The sequence below is a fragment of the Citrus sinensis genome, chromosome 1 (genome assembly GCF_022201045.2).
Source record: "Citrus sinensis cultivar Valencia sweet orange chromosome 1, DVS_A1.0, whole genome shotgun sequence".
Classification (NCBI taxonomy): domain Eukaryota; kingdom Viridiplantae; phylum Streptophyta; class Magnoliopsida; order Sapindales; family Rutaceae; genus Citrus; species Citrus sinensis.
Window position 1 is genome coordinate 17,917,603 of NC_068556.1, and position 18,464 is coordinate 17,936,066.

The window sequence follows — 18,464 nt, forward strand, 5'->3', positions numbered from 1 at the left end:
ACTTTAGGTTATTATTTTCTCTTAATGAAAGTAAATTTTTTTAAGGAGATATTATCAACTTCTAAAAATAATATCTCACATTATTAATGAGTGGGTGGTTTTTGACTTATTCAATTATAAGTTATGGATTCTATTCTTTAGTAAAATTATTTTAGACTGTAAAGTTCAATAACAAAATTATAATGAATTATCCGCGTAAAGTGGACCATTATTCTTAGATATAAAATGTTGCAGTAAATATTTGCGAGTTTCAAAACGCATATTTAAGACTAATCTATCAATTTCTTTTTCTCAAAAGTTAAAAAAGAATCGTGTGTCAAAATTACTGATCTTTCACGATCAAAAAATGCGGATAGCATGAAAGTAATCGAGACGAAATGCATAACTTCCAATCGAGAACAGAAGCAGTGAGAATTGGCATTGATAGCCACAACTCATATAGTTGCAAAAGGAGGATTTTTCCAAGTTGAAATTAAAAGCATATATTTCAAAGTTTGGTCTTGCTAGATCAATCATGATCATGTCACTTTAGGAATCATATGTTGCATGTGTGATGTAACTTCTTCATATTTATCCTAGCTCTATCAAATTATATATTTGGTCTAAAGTTAGCAACTATTCCACATATGCAATATTCTATGCGGTAATGATTGTTATGGTAACAAACTCTTCTTTTATTCTCATCACTTGTTCAATCCAAATCACACTATTCAAATTCCAAATGGTTTTCCTGAGCTGTGAGTTAAAGTTAATTATTTTGCCATGACCCAACAGCGTGATTAATTAATAATTCCACCAAAATCTTCTCATAAAATTGTTACAACAACATAGCTTTAGCATTAGAAAGTTTCAACCATCTAAAATTTTTCTCGAGTCGTGTATTATGTGTATACCATTAATAAAATTATGAAAAGACAACCTGATTTTTAAAAATGATCACGTAAATTTTTTTTAGATAATTAAGTTTAGATGAAATACAGATGGGTCACTATATTAAAAAGCTAACAATCACCTTAAAAAAGGCATGCCATATTTTTTTAAAATAAAAATAAAGAGGTTTATGTGATTATTTTACTAAATTATGGGGCGTTAATCCTTATCCTTTCTTTGAGACATAATATTCTTCATTTTTATTAGTGAGACAAGTGAGAGAAAATTAGTGTTATTCAATAAGGCAAAAGGCTATATTTGGAACTCCACTTAGGGGGAGTGCAAAGGGACCGCGATCAAAATTGAAACCGTACGGGAGGCTTGGTCAACCCGAATTCTGGTTTGACCGGTGCCACAGCCACGTCACCACTCAAGCCACGTCACCGCAGTGGACGCGTGTCGGACGTCACGCCGTTTTCTGGGGAACTATCGGCAGTCCGTGAGTGTCGGGTTGACGCTAAGACAGGCGCCAGCCTGGCAAAGACCAGTACGGACAACCTTAAAATAAAATATAAATAAATAAATAAACGATTAATTAATTAATTAATTAAAATGAAACAACGGCTATTTATAACTAACTTTTGACACCCCATTTGTCCCATTTTATCAGCTAAGATTTTAATACTTGTCCGAAATATAAAACAAAGAAGAAAATCAAGAACCCAAAAGAACCAAAAAAGAAAAACACACACTATTACCTCTTCATTTTTCTCTGAAACTAATAAGAGAGCTTGAGCTTCTTCTTCTTCTTCTTCTTCTTCTTGTTCTGTGTCATGTGTTCTGTCTTCGTGTGCATATGATCACGTGTCTTGTTATTGCGTGACGGAGTCCTTACTCTTGCATTTTGAAGGTTAGGAGATTATTATTATTATTGTTACAGGTAATTTTAATTGTTATTTTTGCGTCGAAGGGTGACAAGAGGAACGATGTTGCAAGACGTATTTGATCATCATCAGCAGCAGCTCCGGATTGTAATTTTCTAAATTTTGACAAGTTATTTATTTATTTATTTTTTCAGTTATCATGGAGGTAAATTAATATGCATGCAAATTAATTAATTATGGGTTCATTTTCTTTTCTTTTGGTTTAGTTTAGGTCTTGTATCTGTATGCATGAGAATTGAATTCTGTTCTTTGTTTTCTATTTGAAAGCCAAGGGTTTGTTTCAATTACAAATATAATATTCCTTGATTTTTTTTTTAATGAAAAGTGTTTGAATAAGATGTTTCTGGAAAAGGGTCTTGAGATATAATTTTTTAAAACAATAAAAAGAAAATTTCTTTCTACATTCTTTTCTCGGAAATTTTTTTTAATATACAATCTTTTATGAGATCATCTTGAATATTATTAATCCCAAGTGTAGTTCTTGAAACCGTTTTTCACATCGCAAATCATTAATCCTAAACCAAGTATTTCTTTTTGTTTTTTTCCCCAATAATTGATCCTCTCTTTTGGGGTCTTTTCTTGGTGTCATTTTCTTCAATTGGTTTCATTCTCATAAAAATAAATAAATGAATAAATAAAAATTATAATTCAGTTTTGACTTGATTGAAACAGAAAAAATAAAACTCACAGGCTTAGCGGAAGAAGCATGTTTGACAAATATTCACTCCCATACAAATTTTTCTATCTTTGTGTATTCTAAACTTAAATGCATAATATGCCCACCAAAAAATGTGTCGCTTTCAAAAAGGCCACCGTCTCCATCTTCAAAGTAGTAATCAATATCAAATCCTGCAACGTTTTCCCCTCAATTCTTTCTTCCTTCCTTTATTTCCTTTTGATCATTTTGGAATATATATGACTTTTTATGCTTCTCGTTTAAGCTTTTTCTTAATTGTGATTCTTGTGATCACTTAGATTAGAACAATTAGAGAGAGGCTCTAACCTAATTAACTAAAAGGAAAAGAAAAAAAAAAAAAGCACTTCACATGCATAACATTAATGGGTTCTTTAAGTGCTTTTTAATTCCATTTGTTTGTTCTAATGTGGCTATTTCTATAAATTGAACTCAAATAACACACTCTAATTTTCCACTTGTGAAAATGTTTTTAATCTTTTGCTTGTTTTGGGTACATTTTACTTGATACATGTCACATGTAGCACAGATACACATCTTTCTACTTAACGTAAAATTCCCAGTATTATATTATCTTCTTTTACCAGAGCTGATGTGCTTTTTTCATCAATTATAGATATAAGATTGGTGCTTGGCAACTACACCCAATGAACTTAGTAGGATTTTTTGTTCTTATTGATTAAATTCCATATTCATACTTGAAAAGAAAAAGAAAAAAAAATAATAGAGAATATTTTTAGCCTTTTAACCTTGATTTTCTTTTTCAAATCACGATGATCACTGTATGAGAATCGGATTTCAGAAACCATAATGAAAAATATCAAGAATCGTGTTCCTGGTATGGCTAACGTAAAGGTGAATGAATGGATAAAGTTAATGCATAGTGATTATTAATTGCATAGATATATATTGTTTGATGATCTTAATTAATTGACATTATTGGTTTTTAATTTGTGTTGTTACAGGATGATATTTCGAGCCCGATTAGTGGTCAAATATTTGATTTCTGTGATCCTGACTTATTCTCAGAAACTCTTCAGAATTCTGAGGTTACATCTTGCTCAAATGGTTGCTATGAAGAGAATTCTTCTTATTACCCCAATAACAACAATCCCAGCTCTTTGCCTTCAGAAATACACAATTTTAACAGCAACAATGCTAATAATAATAACAACAACACACCCACCTCAGCAACCACCACCACCACCACCACCACCACTAGCACCACCACCACCGCCGCCACAACTAACAACAATAGCAACAACCTGTCAATAATCTTTGATTCATCACAAGAAGAGATTGACAATGACATCTCTGCTTCCATAGACTTTTCCTCATCACCATCATTCCATCAAGTCCCTCAATTCATCTCATCACAAGAATTCCAATTTGACTTCACCTCCTCCTCAATGCAGCCTAATCAAATCCTAATTTCTGATGCTGTTACTATTGATAGTGGCCTCTCGGTGTCACACTACCCTAATGATCCTGTTAATAATAATCCTCTCCTGGGCCATCATCCTCCGCTGCCCTCCGTTTTCGAAGAAGATTGCCTCTCCTCTGTCCCTTCTTATGTGCCCTTAAACCCTTCATCCCCCGCATGCTCTTTCCTTGGCCCTGCTATGCCCACTTACATGCCTGTCTCTGGTACCATGACCGCTGCATTATCCACTGACGGCGCCGGTTTTTTCACCGGAAGCATACTCAGAGGTTCTGAGCTGCAATTTCAAGAACTTGATTTCCAAGGTGATAATGGGGGAATTTTCTGTCCGGATTCTCTTCAGCGTGTGTTCAATCCTGGTGACTTGCAGGTGCATATAACATATTGCCACACTCCCCATGATGTTACTAAATGGTTACAAATTTTTGACTTAACTATGTAACAAAAAGACAATATGGGTACATGCATTTAAAGGCCTAAATTAAATTATGCATTTTGTAGCACAAGTCCTACACAAAATTAATTTCTGGTTCTTATTAGAAGGCACTTAGTGGTGAGAGCCAACAAATGGTGGGAGGGGCTGCAAGCTTGACTCCTATAGCATCAGAAATCTCTAGCTTGGAAGATTCGACTTTTAAGGTGGGAAAATTATCTGTCGAGCAAAGGAAAGAGAAGATTCACAGGTACATGAAGAAAAGGAATGAGAGGAATTTCAGCAAAAAAATCAAGGTACATAATACCCCATCGATTTTCTTTTCTAAATCATATCATTAGTACATAAATTAAATTTTTACTTAGATCAAGCACACGAAAATTGATTTGCAGTATGCTTGCCGGAAAACGCTCGCCGATAGCCGGCCTAGAGTCAGAGGAAGGTTTGCCAAGAATGATGATTTTGGAGAAACCACGAGAACAGCCAGTAGCACTCATGAAGAGGATGATGATGAAGAAGTAAGCAAAAAAAAAAAAAAACCCATATGATTTTTAAAAAAAATAATGTTTGTTACAATATGTTATTGTAGCCTAAATTAAATTTCTGTGTTACAGGTAGTAGTTAAAGAAGAAGATGACATGGTTGATCCAGATATATTTGCACACATCAGCAGTGTGACTACATTCAACCAATGCAACAGCTATTCAAATCCATTGCAATCCTGGATATGATTTGAGAATCCTATTATATGTCTAAACATATGAGTGGTTTCATCACAAAGCAACCCAGAAAAAAAAAAAAAATCTACAATTTTGCAGGGACCCTGTTGCAGCCAGGATTTTACTTTGATCCAGGTTTATTTCAAAACACTGAATAATTGGGTCATTATATATATATATAATTATTATGAATAATAACTGAGTCAGGATTATATAGAAAATTGAAGGGGGGAAAAAACACAATGTAATTTTTTGTAGATATTTTAAAGGATTGCTCTTCTTCCCCTTTTTTTTTTTTTAATGTTCAATATGTCCACGTACTACTAGCTGAGCAACTTTACTGGCCTGCCGAAGGGCTAGTTTCCAGAAAATTAATGTAATTTTAATGCTTAGGGTTTCCTCCATTGTAATTAAATAAGATAGAAGCTTTATTTTGGTGACTCCAATTCACGCTCTCTTTAGTTCGCACATGAAGGTGAACACTTGCTCTAATTCCATTTGTTTAAAGGAGGTCTTCTTCTATTGCATAAAAAATCAGCAATGTTATTTACTCAGTCAAAATTGTCCCATCTTGTAAAGGCAAGACAAAAAAAATTGATTTGTTCGAAGTTGGTGCTCGAGTTAGATGTCCGAACAAGCAGCATCTGGAACGATGTCGTTTTTATTTTATTTTAAATTTTTTTTTTTTTTGTGGCATCAAAATTCGGGCAAACTCATCTAAGCAAATTTTATTTTAATGAAAAAAAAAATCTGAGACGGGCTCGAATTACGAGCCCAATTGACTTGAGAAACATGAGACGTGGCCCGCATGCAAACAAGCGGACACCCCATGACCGATTTCACACTCTATCCGCATGTGAGTAGCTGAACTTTTGTTCAGATTTGAGTCATGTGATTATGTAGGCCATGATTTTGATTTTTTACAGTGCCCTTTGCCATCGCCAAGAGTATAAACCAAAAAATAATAATAAAAATAAAATTGCCCGAAGCCTTTATAAGTAAAAGGCTTTAAAAGAATTGCCCAACCAATGCTTTAAATAAAGACATGAAATGAGTATGGAGCCCTTATGTTACTAATACTGTCTTGACTGTGCTTCCTTGAGCATGCGTGGCCCAATAATCATATATTTGAAGGAAAACTTAAAAAAAAAAAAAATAAATAAATAAAAGAGAAAATTTTAATGCTACTTTTATTTAGAACGAAAAATATGTTAATCATATAGAAGTTAGTAGGAGCAAACGTCCCTATTTTATAAAAATATAAACCTAAACTATGATCGTAGATGTATATCATAGTATCTCTATCTTGGATAATTTTAAAATGATGTCCATGATCAGATTATAAGTCAGCATTTTCTTATATTAAGCATAAAAATTAATCAGTTATAACTTTTCCGTCCAATTTTATCTAGAAGTGGAGCAAAATTTGACTACGAATTTATGTTTGTATCAATAAAAGTATATCTAATTCAAAGATGTCATGTTAACAAAGATAAAATTACATTTATTAGTGATGACGGATATTCTAAATTTTTTTTTAATCTCAAATAATATTTATTGAGTGATTGATAATTTTTGTAAGATCTAAGTAAATTAATTATATTATTTTACTAACTAATTGATGAATGTCATAATGTTTTCCCCAAAAAAAAGAAAGAAAGATATATAGCACTAAATAAATAATAAGACAGTGGACAATGTTGACCCTCACATTAAAATTTATTTATTAGTGGGGGCTATATTCCCGGTAATCAAATCAAATCAAATCACATTCAAAGGAGGGCAAGTGAAATAAGTCATGATCGCAGGTGACAAATTTAAATATCAAAATCAAGTGCTTACTGTTTATATAGTTTGAAATGCCAAAATTCAAGAACTTAAATCTCCGAAACTTTTGACAAATGAATCCTACAAAAAAGTTAGGTAACATGTAGATTAGAATGTAGAATGTAGACTTTTCGACCCCCAAAACAACAAAAAGGATTTCATTTTTTTCAATGAGGTGGTTGCTTAGATCTTTCATATAAAAACAAACTTGTCAATCAAAATTTGAAACTAGGCTTAGATTATATTATTCCGTGGGTGTATTATTTTGTGGGTACTGTATCTCAAAATTAAAATATCGTCACATAGTCAAATTTTATTGATTTTTATTGGCTATCTAATCTGCCGATATTCAATCATAGGGACAGAAGTTCGGTAGCCTCTTAGAAACTATATTTAACCGCATCTAGTAAATAACTACCATTATTTTTATTTTTTATTTTTTTTGAATAAAAGATTCAGTCGGTCCCACTTTTGTTTATAAATTTTGAATATTACCGGGAATTTTGGGATTTAAGAGTGAATTATACGACAAGGGTACCATTTTGAGTTAGCAGCCGAAAGTAAGTTATAATCTAAAGTCTAAACAAACGACAATTTCAAAGTAGCGAAATAGGCTTTGAATGTGTTGTGTTGGAGAAAATTAAAGGATGTTTTTATTATTTTGCATGTGCAACCGGGTATCTCAGCAAATTTTTTTAAAAAATAGTTGTTATGAAATTTTGTTTTCAAATTAAATCTAATAAAATTGTTGAAATTTTGAATGTATTGTGTTGGAGAAATTAAAGAATGTGTTTATTATTTTGCATGTGTAACTGGGTATCTCAGCAAATTAAAAAAATAGTTGTTATGAAATTTTGTTTTCAAATTAAATCTAATAAAATTGTGTGAGAAGCATAGAAGAAATAGATTGGCTTGGTGGTGTAAAAAAATGGAGGAAAAAACACAAGCAAAAAATGATTTACAATTAGACTATGATAAGGTTCTCATTATCAACCTTTTTTTTAGCAATCCTATATTGAATTTTAAATAAAATGATGTACACACAAACGCATTTTTTTTTTGTAATAATAAGATAGATTTCTCATTACTCAAAGCAATAACAAAAGTTGATCACATGAAATTTATTCACGTTTCACGATCTTATTGATGTAACTTGAAGATTGAGAATTCAATGCGCAGTACCCTAACACAAAGGTCAATTCTTGGGTTTATTAATTTTAGACCAAATTAATGAAGCATTCATAATTGAAGCCTTTTGTCATGCAAATGGACCCTCATTCGTCCAGCGACTCAACACCTAACAGACTTCAACTAGTGGGAGTTCCATTCTCAGTCACAAACCACACGCAAAATCATGATTGAATCCTTTGAATTTATGCCTCGAGACCATCACCCACTACCTTTCTCCACTTCAAGGATCTTCAACTCGAAGATGTGGACGGTAAAGTGACTTCACTTAAGTTCTTTCTATGCCTAGGGTTAATTATTATGAAACTTAGTGGTGACCATATTTAATTATATTTGGGAAGTTTTTGTACAGAACATTGATTAGTGATGAATCTTAATAGTTGTAAAATTTATCAAAATAAAAGTTTGTAAAGCTATAAGCTTTATGATGTGTTTATGAGTGAAGTGTTGTAACTTTTAAGCAGCAGCTGTTGTGGAGTAAAAGCTACAGTTGCTGTGGAGTGAAAATTACAGTTATAAAATAGAAGTTGACAAGAAAAAAATTATTAAACTGTCAAATCCTAACTACAAGTGATACTAAACAACTTAGTAATTAGGCTTTGGCAGCCCAACTACTACATCACATTCCTAAACGGACTATTAATTGGTTATCGTTCGAAAAGAACGAGTTACGAAAGTTGAAACTTTTAACAGTGATTTTACAGCAAATGGAAACTCCATATCTTGCTAGTGATATTTGATAATGCTTTATTGAAAGTAAAATCTCTTTTTGAGTGAGATTAGGAAACACTAATGCATGCTAGATTAGATATTGCACTTTATTAAATTGGAATTATTCCAATTTGGATTGTGCACTTTCTTCCTCTTTTTCATTTTTGTATTTAAATTTAAAAATAATAAATAATCCCCTTGGGTTATTATTATTATTTTTGAAAAATGTTTGTTAAGATAATGTCGCTTTAAGAAAATTAAATTTTGAAAGTCACTTTATATAATACAACAATAATTATATCTATTCAACGCCGCCCAGTTGACAACTAGAATATGAGAACATTCAAAAACCAGGACCATGAGACCAAACATCCAATAGAGAAGCAATAAATAAACTAAACAAACTTAGGAGGAGAAACGGGACCAGAAGACATGGGTTCTAGATTTGCACCTGTACTTGACCAATTACTCATCACATGTTCACATTATCTCCTCTCTCTCTCTCTCTTCACATGTCACCCAAAAATCTGACGAAAATCCAAAATTTCAAAAACAATGGAAAATGGAAAAAAATAAAAATAAAAACAGTGAGAAAAAGGATTAACTTGGAATTATTCCAAAGTTACAATCTTTAAAATATTTTCAAATTATTTATAAATTTAACGAACAAGTGTCTGTCCATTTCAGCTGATGCCGTCTCCTCTATTTCTGCAACTAGTGGCCCCTTTTGTTCTGGCCTTAGTGGTGGAGTCCTATTTCTATCGTGCGTCCCAGCTCATTTGCCTATCAATGGCTTTGGCATCTCCCAGATTAAATTGACAAAAAACAGTGGAAAATAAATTTAAATTTAAAAATAAAAAAACGACCCCACAAGCCAAAATTCCACGAACAAACGTGGCTGACGCCCCCACGCTTTGTTGCTTGAGTTTTTCATTCTTTTTCCTTCACTTTTTTCTCTCTTTTGTTGTGACCAAAAATCTAGAAACTGTTGTCTAAAACAGAACAGTTGCCCTTTTTTTTTCTCTAAAGCACATTGTTGGTTTTGTGCATTAAGAGTTGGTTAGTGGGTAAGCTCAGAATTGAATTTGAAGTATAACTAGCCAAAGGGCTGGTGCCTCTCTTATAGCTTGACCTTGTATTTGATGTGGGTTGTAGTTGGTTTTGTGGTTTCTTGGATCCATTTCTTCTGGTAAGCAAAAAGTTGGTTCTTTGTTATTTATTTAATTCATCAAAAGTTTGCAACTTTTATTGTTACTGATGCATTTAGGTACTTTTATGACTTGATTTGTATTAATTAATTATGTTTTAGTTCGTGGTTGTGGGGTTGTGTTAATAAAAAGGTGGTACTGGAGTGGAGAAAAAAAAAACTGCATCTTTCTGCTTTGGCCTCATCCCTTTTGATTCATTATTCATCTTATCTTTTGGACATTCGAGGGCTGAGGATATTTTGTTTTGTTTTGCTGAGTTGAGCTTCGGCTGGGTTATTTTGAGCTGAATAGAAAAAGAAATAAAAACAAAAACAAAAAAAACCAAAATTGTTTTGATTTGCTGCAGTCCTACGGTTTTCTTGAACACGTATGTCATATTTTTTGTAATCTTCTCTCTCTCTCTCTCACTATCTATGAATATCCTCTCTGTGCTTGATGTGGATGATAGATTGAGTTGAATTGATTAATGTCCAATTATTTTGTTTGTCGTTTGAGATATGGTGTGTTTTATATCTCCCATAAATCAGTGTTATTTTATTAGGGAAAGTACTTATGGCAGTTGGTACTCAGAGTGTCATGACTGGATTTGTGTTATCATATTTATACTGAGAATTTATTTTGAGCCTGTAAGTCATCTTCGTTGTAAACACAGATTGATTGGAAATCTATTTGTAATTAGTGTCTTTTAATTTTCAATGCTTTTTTTTTTTCCTTTTTAGATGCTAATCATTCACGTTATTTTCAGATTCCCAGTGAAATAAGGAATTTGAGCTCACAGCTGTCTACTATCTTGTTGATTAATCTGAGGTAGAGGATGGAGATAAACTTTCACTGAAATTAATAGGCATTATTGGGGCTGAAGATGGAGAATAAGTTGGGCAATACTCGAAATGATGGCCAGGGAAAAGAAGATTCACTTGACAGCTTGGGTAAGGAACTGGAAGTATCTGGAGACAACGGTTTGGATTCTTCTGAATTAAAGTCTAGAAGGTTGGTGAAACGGGTAAATTCACAGCAGACTCTGATATTAAATGTTAAGCAATTGTTCAGTAGTAGAAGTAGCATAAAGAACTTTTTCTGTAGAAGTACTCATGGCTTAGATACGAAGATTCCAAAGCATATGGTTACCCTAGATGAGAGATATCTTCGCCGTTGCCTGGAATTGATACATAAGAGTGCATCAAAAGCAGCTCAATGCAATATCTCTGTGGACTTGGGATCTGCGAAGATGGGCTTTATGTGGGATGACATGAATGTAGCTAAATGTAGAACCGAAAATGCATGTGATTCGGCTAGGTTCATTTTTGAATGTCCAATGATCACTGGGAGTGAGAGTGTGGTTATTAGCCCTGCAGGACAGTGGGTTGTGGGTTCAATTATGGGTAGCAAGAGTATGATAAATATTTTGAAGAGCCCTCTGCTGAGCAAACTTGGTAAATTAGATGGTGATGGTAATTTCAGAAGGACAAGTGTAAATGATGTTAAAGGGTCGATAAGCTATGATTTTATGAAATCTCCTGGAGGATTTAGTGGCTATTCACCACAGAAGATAGAAAAACAAACATGGATGCTGGGAAACCATAAACATGGATCTGAGATTGCGCATAAGAGACTTGCTTCTGCTTCAAGCACGAATTCTACATGTTCTGATCAGTCTTCTTCATCTGCTTCTACCTCTACTTCTCTGGGAGTTCTCCAGTGCATGTGGGATGGTGGGAATCCACATTTTGTTTTCTCCATTGATGATCGGAAAGAGGTCTTTGTGGCCAATTTGTCAAACAGTGAGTCTGGGAATAGTAAGTCTATGGACTATATGTACTCATTCCATTGGAGAAAGGGTGGCCAAAAGGAACATGAGATTTGTGATAATGAGTCACTCCTTGTTGGTAAGATGAAGGTGTCAATTTCTTTCAATCTCTGCCCAGACAATTCAAAAATTATGGAAACTCAGTTCACTTTGTTTGGCAGTAATGAGGATTTTGGAGGGGGTATGCAAACATCAAGGCAGGCTGCAAGGAAGAGTAAGGGTTTGTCTAAGAAAGTGGTAGATGCTTTTAGAACTACCCATTCATTCAAGCGGAGAACTTTATCTAAATTTGGTGGGTCAAGTGCCATACTTGAAAATTCTTCTTGGGAGCCATGCCAAAATCTAGGCGGCAATGATGATTCACTTGGTGCGGCTTGTCTCTTGGAAAACCATCTTCCACCAAATCTTGAATTGGCTGCCATCATTGTGAAAGAACATCTCCCTGAAAATCGTCAGGAGGAGGTTGGAGGTTGGGGCATGAAGTTTTTGAAGAAAGTAGGGATCAAGAAAACTGTTGAAACACTGAAAACTTCTGCACCTTCTGCTTCTTTTGCATGGGATACTGGTGGTTGCTCAACAAGTATGGATATTGTAATTCCAGCAGGTTTTCATGGTGGGCCAAGAACCAGAAGTGGGGGCCCTTCGGGTATCATTGAGAGATGGAGATCTGGTGGATGCTGCGATTGTGGTGGCTGGGACCTTGGCTGCCCCCTGACTGTACTCGGTACCCGATTAAGCAAAAAAGAGGCCATATATCAAGCAGACATGCATGATGAGTGCAATTCATTTGATTTATTTGTAAACGTGAGTCTTTCTCCTTGTACTTTTCCCTTGTTTTATTTCAAAAAGGTCGAGGCTATTAGTCTTAATAATGGCTTTGAGATCAAAGAACTGATAAATTCGCTCCTTCCAGTTTCCTCACAACAGTTATACCTTTTGTATCCCTAAAAGATAATTCAGTTGGCCCCTAGCTCAAGTGTTCAAATCTAAAGGGATACATTAAATATGGGGTTGGATGGCAGCTTAAAAGAAAATATGGTAGAACGTTTAGCAATTTTTTGATTCTCATGGGATTTTAATGAATTTTTTTTATTAAGGTTATATCTGATATGCACATGCATATCATTTGTGCTTATTTTGTCATATATTAGCTGTAGCGTGACTTCAAAAGAAACATAACTTGCCTCTAAGTAGTGAGATGGTTACTGAAATTGTTGTTTTGACGGTCAACTAAAAAGTTCCATAGTATGTCTGATATTTTGTTTTTTTTTATGAAAAAATTCCATAACTAGTTTGTAGGAGTACTTAAATGACCATTGAGATGACCCCTACTAAACTTCCATGTTTCAGGGTTCTAAGCAAGGCGCTCCCATGTTGAGAATGGTGAATGTACGTGACGATTTATATTTTATTCATTTTCATTCAACTCTGTCAGCTTTGCAGTCTTTCTCAATTGCAGTGGCATCTATTCATTCTCAGAGTCCCACACTCCGACCTAAAAATGTACAGAGTTGAAGTAGCTGTATCAAGGACCAGGATGGAGGTTTTTGTAGTAGTTGTAACACTCCTACTGTACAACAGCAGTGCATAAGTTGAAATTAAAATATTTTATACATCCATAGAGATTATGTTTTATACTTGCAGTTTGTCTAGTGTACGAATATTGTATCTTAGGTTAGCCTTACTGATTGGGAATTTTTACCCTTCAATTCTTATGGTAAAACATAGCATGTAATTGTAATGTGTTCCTTTTTCAATGAAATTCGGAAGATTTTGTGAAGATAAATGCGTTCGTAATTCCCTTAATGGCCGGTATCATGATATGCCATTGGACTGCCAGGATCTGTTGTGTCAATAACAATTAGAGTTAAAGCATTGAAAATACATGTATTATTTATTTTTTTTTCAAAGAAAAGCTGCCATTATTATTATGTTAGTCCTCTGTAGCTAGAGTTTTGCCAGAACTACTTATCATTTGTGAAGTAAGATTGGGAATTTGTTTTGGCTGAGTTTGATACAAAAATAAATTGTCTATAATGCCTCCAAAAGACACTTTACAGCTTCACATTCACTTCTTGTAAATAAATCTTGTAGATAGTTGAGCTAGAAGGGGCTTCTAGGTATCGGGGGGATCACTGCATCACATTCTTTAGGAAGGGGGTAGTTAAATCACATACTCCCCAAGTAGGTCAGTGGATTTGCAGTTGCAGACAAGCTTGCTGGAGGCCAACCGGCGGGATTGTTCATGCAGCTGCTTTCTTATATTATGCACATGGTTATGTCATTTCATAAGATATGGTTTCTTTTAATTCGCTCCTTTCTTTCTTACTGCTTGTGTTCAGACCAAATGTTCAAAAGTAGGGGTATTAATTATCATAATTTGTTTTTGGCTCAGAAGTTTTACTGCTGCACATGAGATTGCAGATTCAAGAGAATTTCTTCTGTGCAACAAGAAACATACATTAGCCAGATCAATGTACTGAGCATTTCCTCGGGATATTTTCTCATAGTAGTGACTAAGAATTATGATGTATAGAATCAAGCATATTTCCACGTACATCTGTGCAATTGCTGAAGCTAACTTGTACGCCTTTGTACTTTCACTTGTTTTCTGCAAAGATTGCCGTCTTGGTAAAGTCTTTTCATTCATCCATCAGGCACACCTGAGAACACAGAAAGCTAAAGATGATGTTTGCGTTTCTGAAACATCAGGACAGGAGCTCGAATATTCTGTTTTCTCCCTGTTGATGTTATGTGAATGTTGATGGTTTCTACTTTCTGCCAAGCTGAAATGCTTCAGTTGCATTGGCATATGCTTCAGTAGACACTTTCCTACCGGTGTTCATTTCGTTCGTCCCCAGCAATTCTGTTACTGTCAGGCATGTTTCTTGGATGCTTGCAGAGATGATGTTTGAAGTTTATACAAGCTAGCTAGATGCATGAAAGTAGTTTGGCAGATTAGTTGGCTTGTTCGAGTTTCTTCAGTGGGTGGTGCAACTAATAAATGTTATGCAGTAAAGCTTCAAGAATACGAAACAGATACCACTCTATCCCGGTTTGTTCAGATGTAAAATAAAATGGCATTCGTATTTGCCAGCATCACAGCATATGAGGAGCAATGAAAAAATTTTATGAAAAAGTATAAATTCATAAGAAATTGCAGAGAAAAGCTTATATGGAACGGTCGTCCAATAAATATATTACACGTGTTTTGAGTTATTTTCCTCTCTATTATAATTGGTGAATCTAAAAAATGAGTGTAGATGTATTGATTTACTGAATGGACACACGGATGACGTGATGAGTCTGTTCACATCATGGAGCATCGTGTAGCAAGTTAGTGAAAATATTTTCACTTCAAATGTTATTTGAATTATATTTATTTCAATCAAACGTGACAAATTAAACAATATCTTTTTTAAAGGAAGAAAAATCACTTATATAAATTAAAAAAAAATGTTATGGTTAATGCCTATTAATAAATTATACCCTTTTTTTTGGGGTAAACGTACTAAATTATACTCTTAAACTTAACCGCATCTCTTTTATTTTTTTTTCCCCTAATTTTTTTTAAATAAAATATCAATTAGGGAGTCTAATTACTTCTGGATCATTGAGCCCAGTACTACAGAGAAGGGGGAATTGAATACGAAGGCAAGGCCCATCAGTACCAATATGGTATTAAATAAAAACGTTAGGGTTAATATTGTCATTTAGTGAAATTATAACAAAAACCCTAGGTAACCACCGTGTGTATAAATGGAATAAAAACCCTAGCCCCCGATCGCTATTGCTGTCACCTTTAGCTGCGAAAATGTCGAAGCGAGGTCAGTTCTTCTCTCGTCTCTCTTGAAACTGTTGTTACATTTGTTTTCATTATCATTTACTATTCGCATCATCAACTTATGAATTCCGTTTTTTCTCATTTTCTGTTTGCTTCCCCGATAAAAAATAAAAATTGAACAAATTCACACGCTTAGATCTCTTGCTGTTTTAAGAACTGTCTTAACTGTTTGTTATATAACATCGATAATAAGATTTGATTTTTTTGTTTGTTTCAGAATAAAATAATGAAATATTTTATTTTATTTTCGGAATTTGTTGTGTCTATAGTGAAAAAAATGAGTAGGTGTTTATGTTAGATCCTGTAAAAAAAGCACTAAAATAATATAAATTAAATCAGAATCGATGCTTTTCTTGTTGGTTTTACGAGGAAGTCTTTTTTTGGGATGGAAAAAGAAATTCGTTGTCTTTGATATGGGTTTGATGGTCCAGTTATTTTTTGTAAGATTTTTTTTAATATATGAAAATTTGTGTCCTTTTGTTTGTAGGACGTGGAGGATCAGCAGGTAACAAGTTCAGGATGTCACTGGGTTTGCCAGTGGCAGCAACTGTGAACTGTGCTGACAACACTGGGGCAAAGAACCTTTACATCATCTCAGTTAAGGGAATCAAAGGTCGCCTCAACCGTTTGCCGTCTGCCTGTGTTGGAGACATGGTTATGGCTACCGTGAAGAAAGGGAAGCCTGATCTTAGGAAGAAGGTGATGCCCGCCGTCATTGTAAGGCAGCGCAAGCCATGGCGCAGAAAGGATGGTGTCTTCATGTACTTTGAAGGTAATTATTCTTTCTGCATTCTTTTTGGTTCGTGGTTAATGTTGATACATTTTGTTTATTGTGTTATTCTTTTACAGTGATATCTGAACAATATTGGTTGTATGCATTATGTCCTGATTTGCACTAATTATCATTTTGTTAATAGAGGACTGCATTACTCTGTATGTCATTTACACATATGTATATTCTTCTAGTATATTTGTGGTTGAATTTAAATCAACGCTTTTGAAGGTTGAAGGAAACGGGTGGGCATGATATTTATCTAACAAAACGTGTTGTGTTTCTCATAGTGGTTTATTGATGCATTTATGGGGAGCTAACTCAATTTGTTTTTGGGACTCATTATTTACGTTGTTTCTTTTTTTTTTTTTTGTTTAGATAAATGAACTGAGTGTGCTTTTGTTGATTTTTGTTTTTTGTTGCTGTCTTATTACTATTTTTTTTTTCAGATATTGATTTTGATAAACAGAAAATAGTTTCATGATTTATGTAGCTGAAGCAAAGAAGCAGGTATTGCTGGTTAAGGGGTGCCTTGATGTGTGCATATCTCACATTATTTTGTGGGATTGCGCGCACTGTGATTGGATGCTTCCTGGAACCAGCAATATTAACTTAATGGTCGAATATTCTATCGAGTTGGATATCTTCCATGTGGAATCTTGCTTTTCACAATTCGGCACATTTTTTTTAAACTTTTGTTTTGGCTGCTATTTCACAAGAATTTGTTGGAAATATTTTGAATTTGTATTAACTGGTCAGTTTGCTGGTGATGTGGTGTTGAGGATTTCTTGATCTCAAGGTTTCTTTGCACCTCCCATACCCAGCAATATTGAGGTAACCAACCTTACCCCATTCCCGGATGGTAAAGATTGGTTATCATCCCTGTCAAGGTTGGTATACTGCAATTTTGAAGTATGCTTTTTAATTTTGCAAACTCAATTGTAAGGGAAACTCTTCTTTTGTATCCACCAGACATAAGTCAGGTATCCACCTCAATTTTCAACGGTTGATACAGTTACGAGTCTGGAAAATTAACTGTGTCCATCGTTGCAGATATGGTGATGCTTTGAAGCTCATTTCTGCTCCATTTGGACTCTACATATTTCTTTAGCAATAATCATTGTTTACTGGACTTAACCTTCATATATTGCTCAATGTCTGCATTGCTCTTTAAGCCAGGAAGCTAGTCTGTTGGTCAATGATTGCTGTTCCTTTTTGGTTTTGCTTTTAAGTTATGGAAGTAGAGGCATGTTTTCTTCCAAATTTCTGACAATGAAAATCATGTATCTTTGCAGATAATGCTGGTGTTATTGTGAATCCAAAGGGAGAAATGAAGGGTATAGCCAATATTCTCATTTTAATATCATGTGCCTACGTTTGATTTGATTTGAACCCATTCTTCTTTAATATGGCGTCTGTTGATTGTGGTATCGGTTTTGTTGTATTTAGGTTCTGCCATCACCGGTCCAATTGGTAAAGAGTGTGCTGATTTGTGGCCGAGAATTGCAAGTGCAGCCAATGCTATCGTTTAAGACATTCAAGACCGATAACCTATATCATCCTTTTTGTTGCACTAAAAAGAAATCTGGTGAAGTTTCATAGTAGGAAGGAGTAAAGCTTTTCTGTGAACTTTCTGTATGATTTTGTTATTCTAGTTTTGTAAGTGGTATGAAAGTTTGGAGTTTTGTTGATCTTGATATCATTTTCATGCTGATTGTGTTTTTGAATTCAACTTCCGATGCAATACGGTTTCAATTTTATCAACTTTATCAAGATATGTTTCTAGTATTTTTTGCCCCTTTTTTTTTTACCGGAAAGTTAACCTTTGATTAAAGGCCAAAATAGTCATTAACACATAGTCACAAGAATAGGAGATATGCTTAGGGCAACTTAAGACTATTCTGGCCTGCTTTAGATTTTGAGCAGGTCTGCATTTAGACGGAGTAGAACTAAGACAGATTTGGCGTACTATAAGTTTAATTTAGCACCAATAAATGTTCTCTCCT

General features: G+C 34.2%; 3 protein-coding genes across 6 annotated transcripts; all 3 read left to right on the forward strand.

Annotated features, from left to right (window-relative positions):
- Positions 1–1,570: 1,570 nt before the first annotated feature.
- LOC102630806 (uncharacterized) lies at positions 1,571–5,709 on the forward strand. 3 transcript variants are annotated; one of them, XM_006489578.4, is made up of 5 exons: positions 1,571–1,901; positions 3,474–4,319; positions 4,490–4,678; positions 4,775–4,900; positions 4,997–5,709. In XM_006489578.4, exons 1-5 carry the CDS (start codon positions 1,857–1,859, stop codon positions 5,111–5,113), a joined length of 1,323 nt encoding a protein of 440 aa, XP_006489641.2. In that variant the 5' UTR covers positions 1,571–1,856; the 3' UTR covers positions 5,114–5,709. The 3 variants fall into 3 exon arrangements, with proteins under 3 accessions (XP_006489641.2, XP_006489643.2, XP_052297005.1); XM_006489580.4 differs by lacking the exon at positions 1,571–1,901 and adding an exon at positions 3,048–3,363; XM_052441045.1 differs by lacking the exon at positions 1,571–1,901 and adding an exon at positions 3,056–3,363 and having other exon boundaries at positions 4,493–4,678.
- Positions 5,710–9,612: 3,903 nt separating this feature from the next.
- On the forward strand, positions 9,613–13,628 carry LOC102606610 (uncharacterized). Of its 2 annotated transcripts, none has more exons than XM_006489581.4 (3): positions 9,613–10,016; positions 10,781–12,646; positions 13,193–13,628. In XM_006489581.4, exons 2-3 carry the CDS (start codon positions 10,898–10,900, stop codon positions 13,355–13,357), a joined length of 1,914 nt encoding a protein of 637 aa, XP_006489644.2. In that variant the 5' UTR covers positions 9,613–10,016; positions 10,781–10,897; the 3' UTR covers positions 13,358–13,628. The 2 variants fall into 2 exon arrangements, with proteins under 2 accessions (XP_006489644.2, XP_052290854.1); XM_052434894.1 differs by lacking the exon at positions 9,613–10,016 and adding an exon at positions 10,493–10,661.
- A 1,888-nt stretch (positions 13,629–15,516) lies between these two features.
- LOC102607109 (60S ribosomal protein L23) lies at positions 15,517–18,246 on the forward strand. Its single transcript, XM_006489583.3, has 4 exons — positions 15,517–15,669; positions 16,174–16,458; positions 17,754–17,795; positions 17,908–18,246. Exons 1-4 carry the CDS (start codon positions 15,657–15,659, stop codon positions 17,988–17,990), a joined length of 423 nt encoding a protein of 140 aa, XP_006489646.1. The 5' UTR covers positions 15,517–15,656; the 3' UTR covers positions 17,991–18,246.
- The last annotated feature ends 218 nt before the right edge of the window (positions 18,247–18,464 follow it).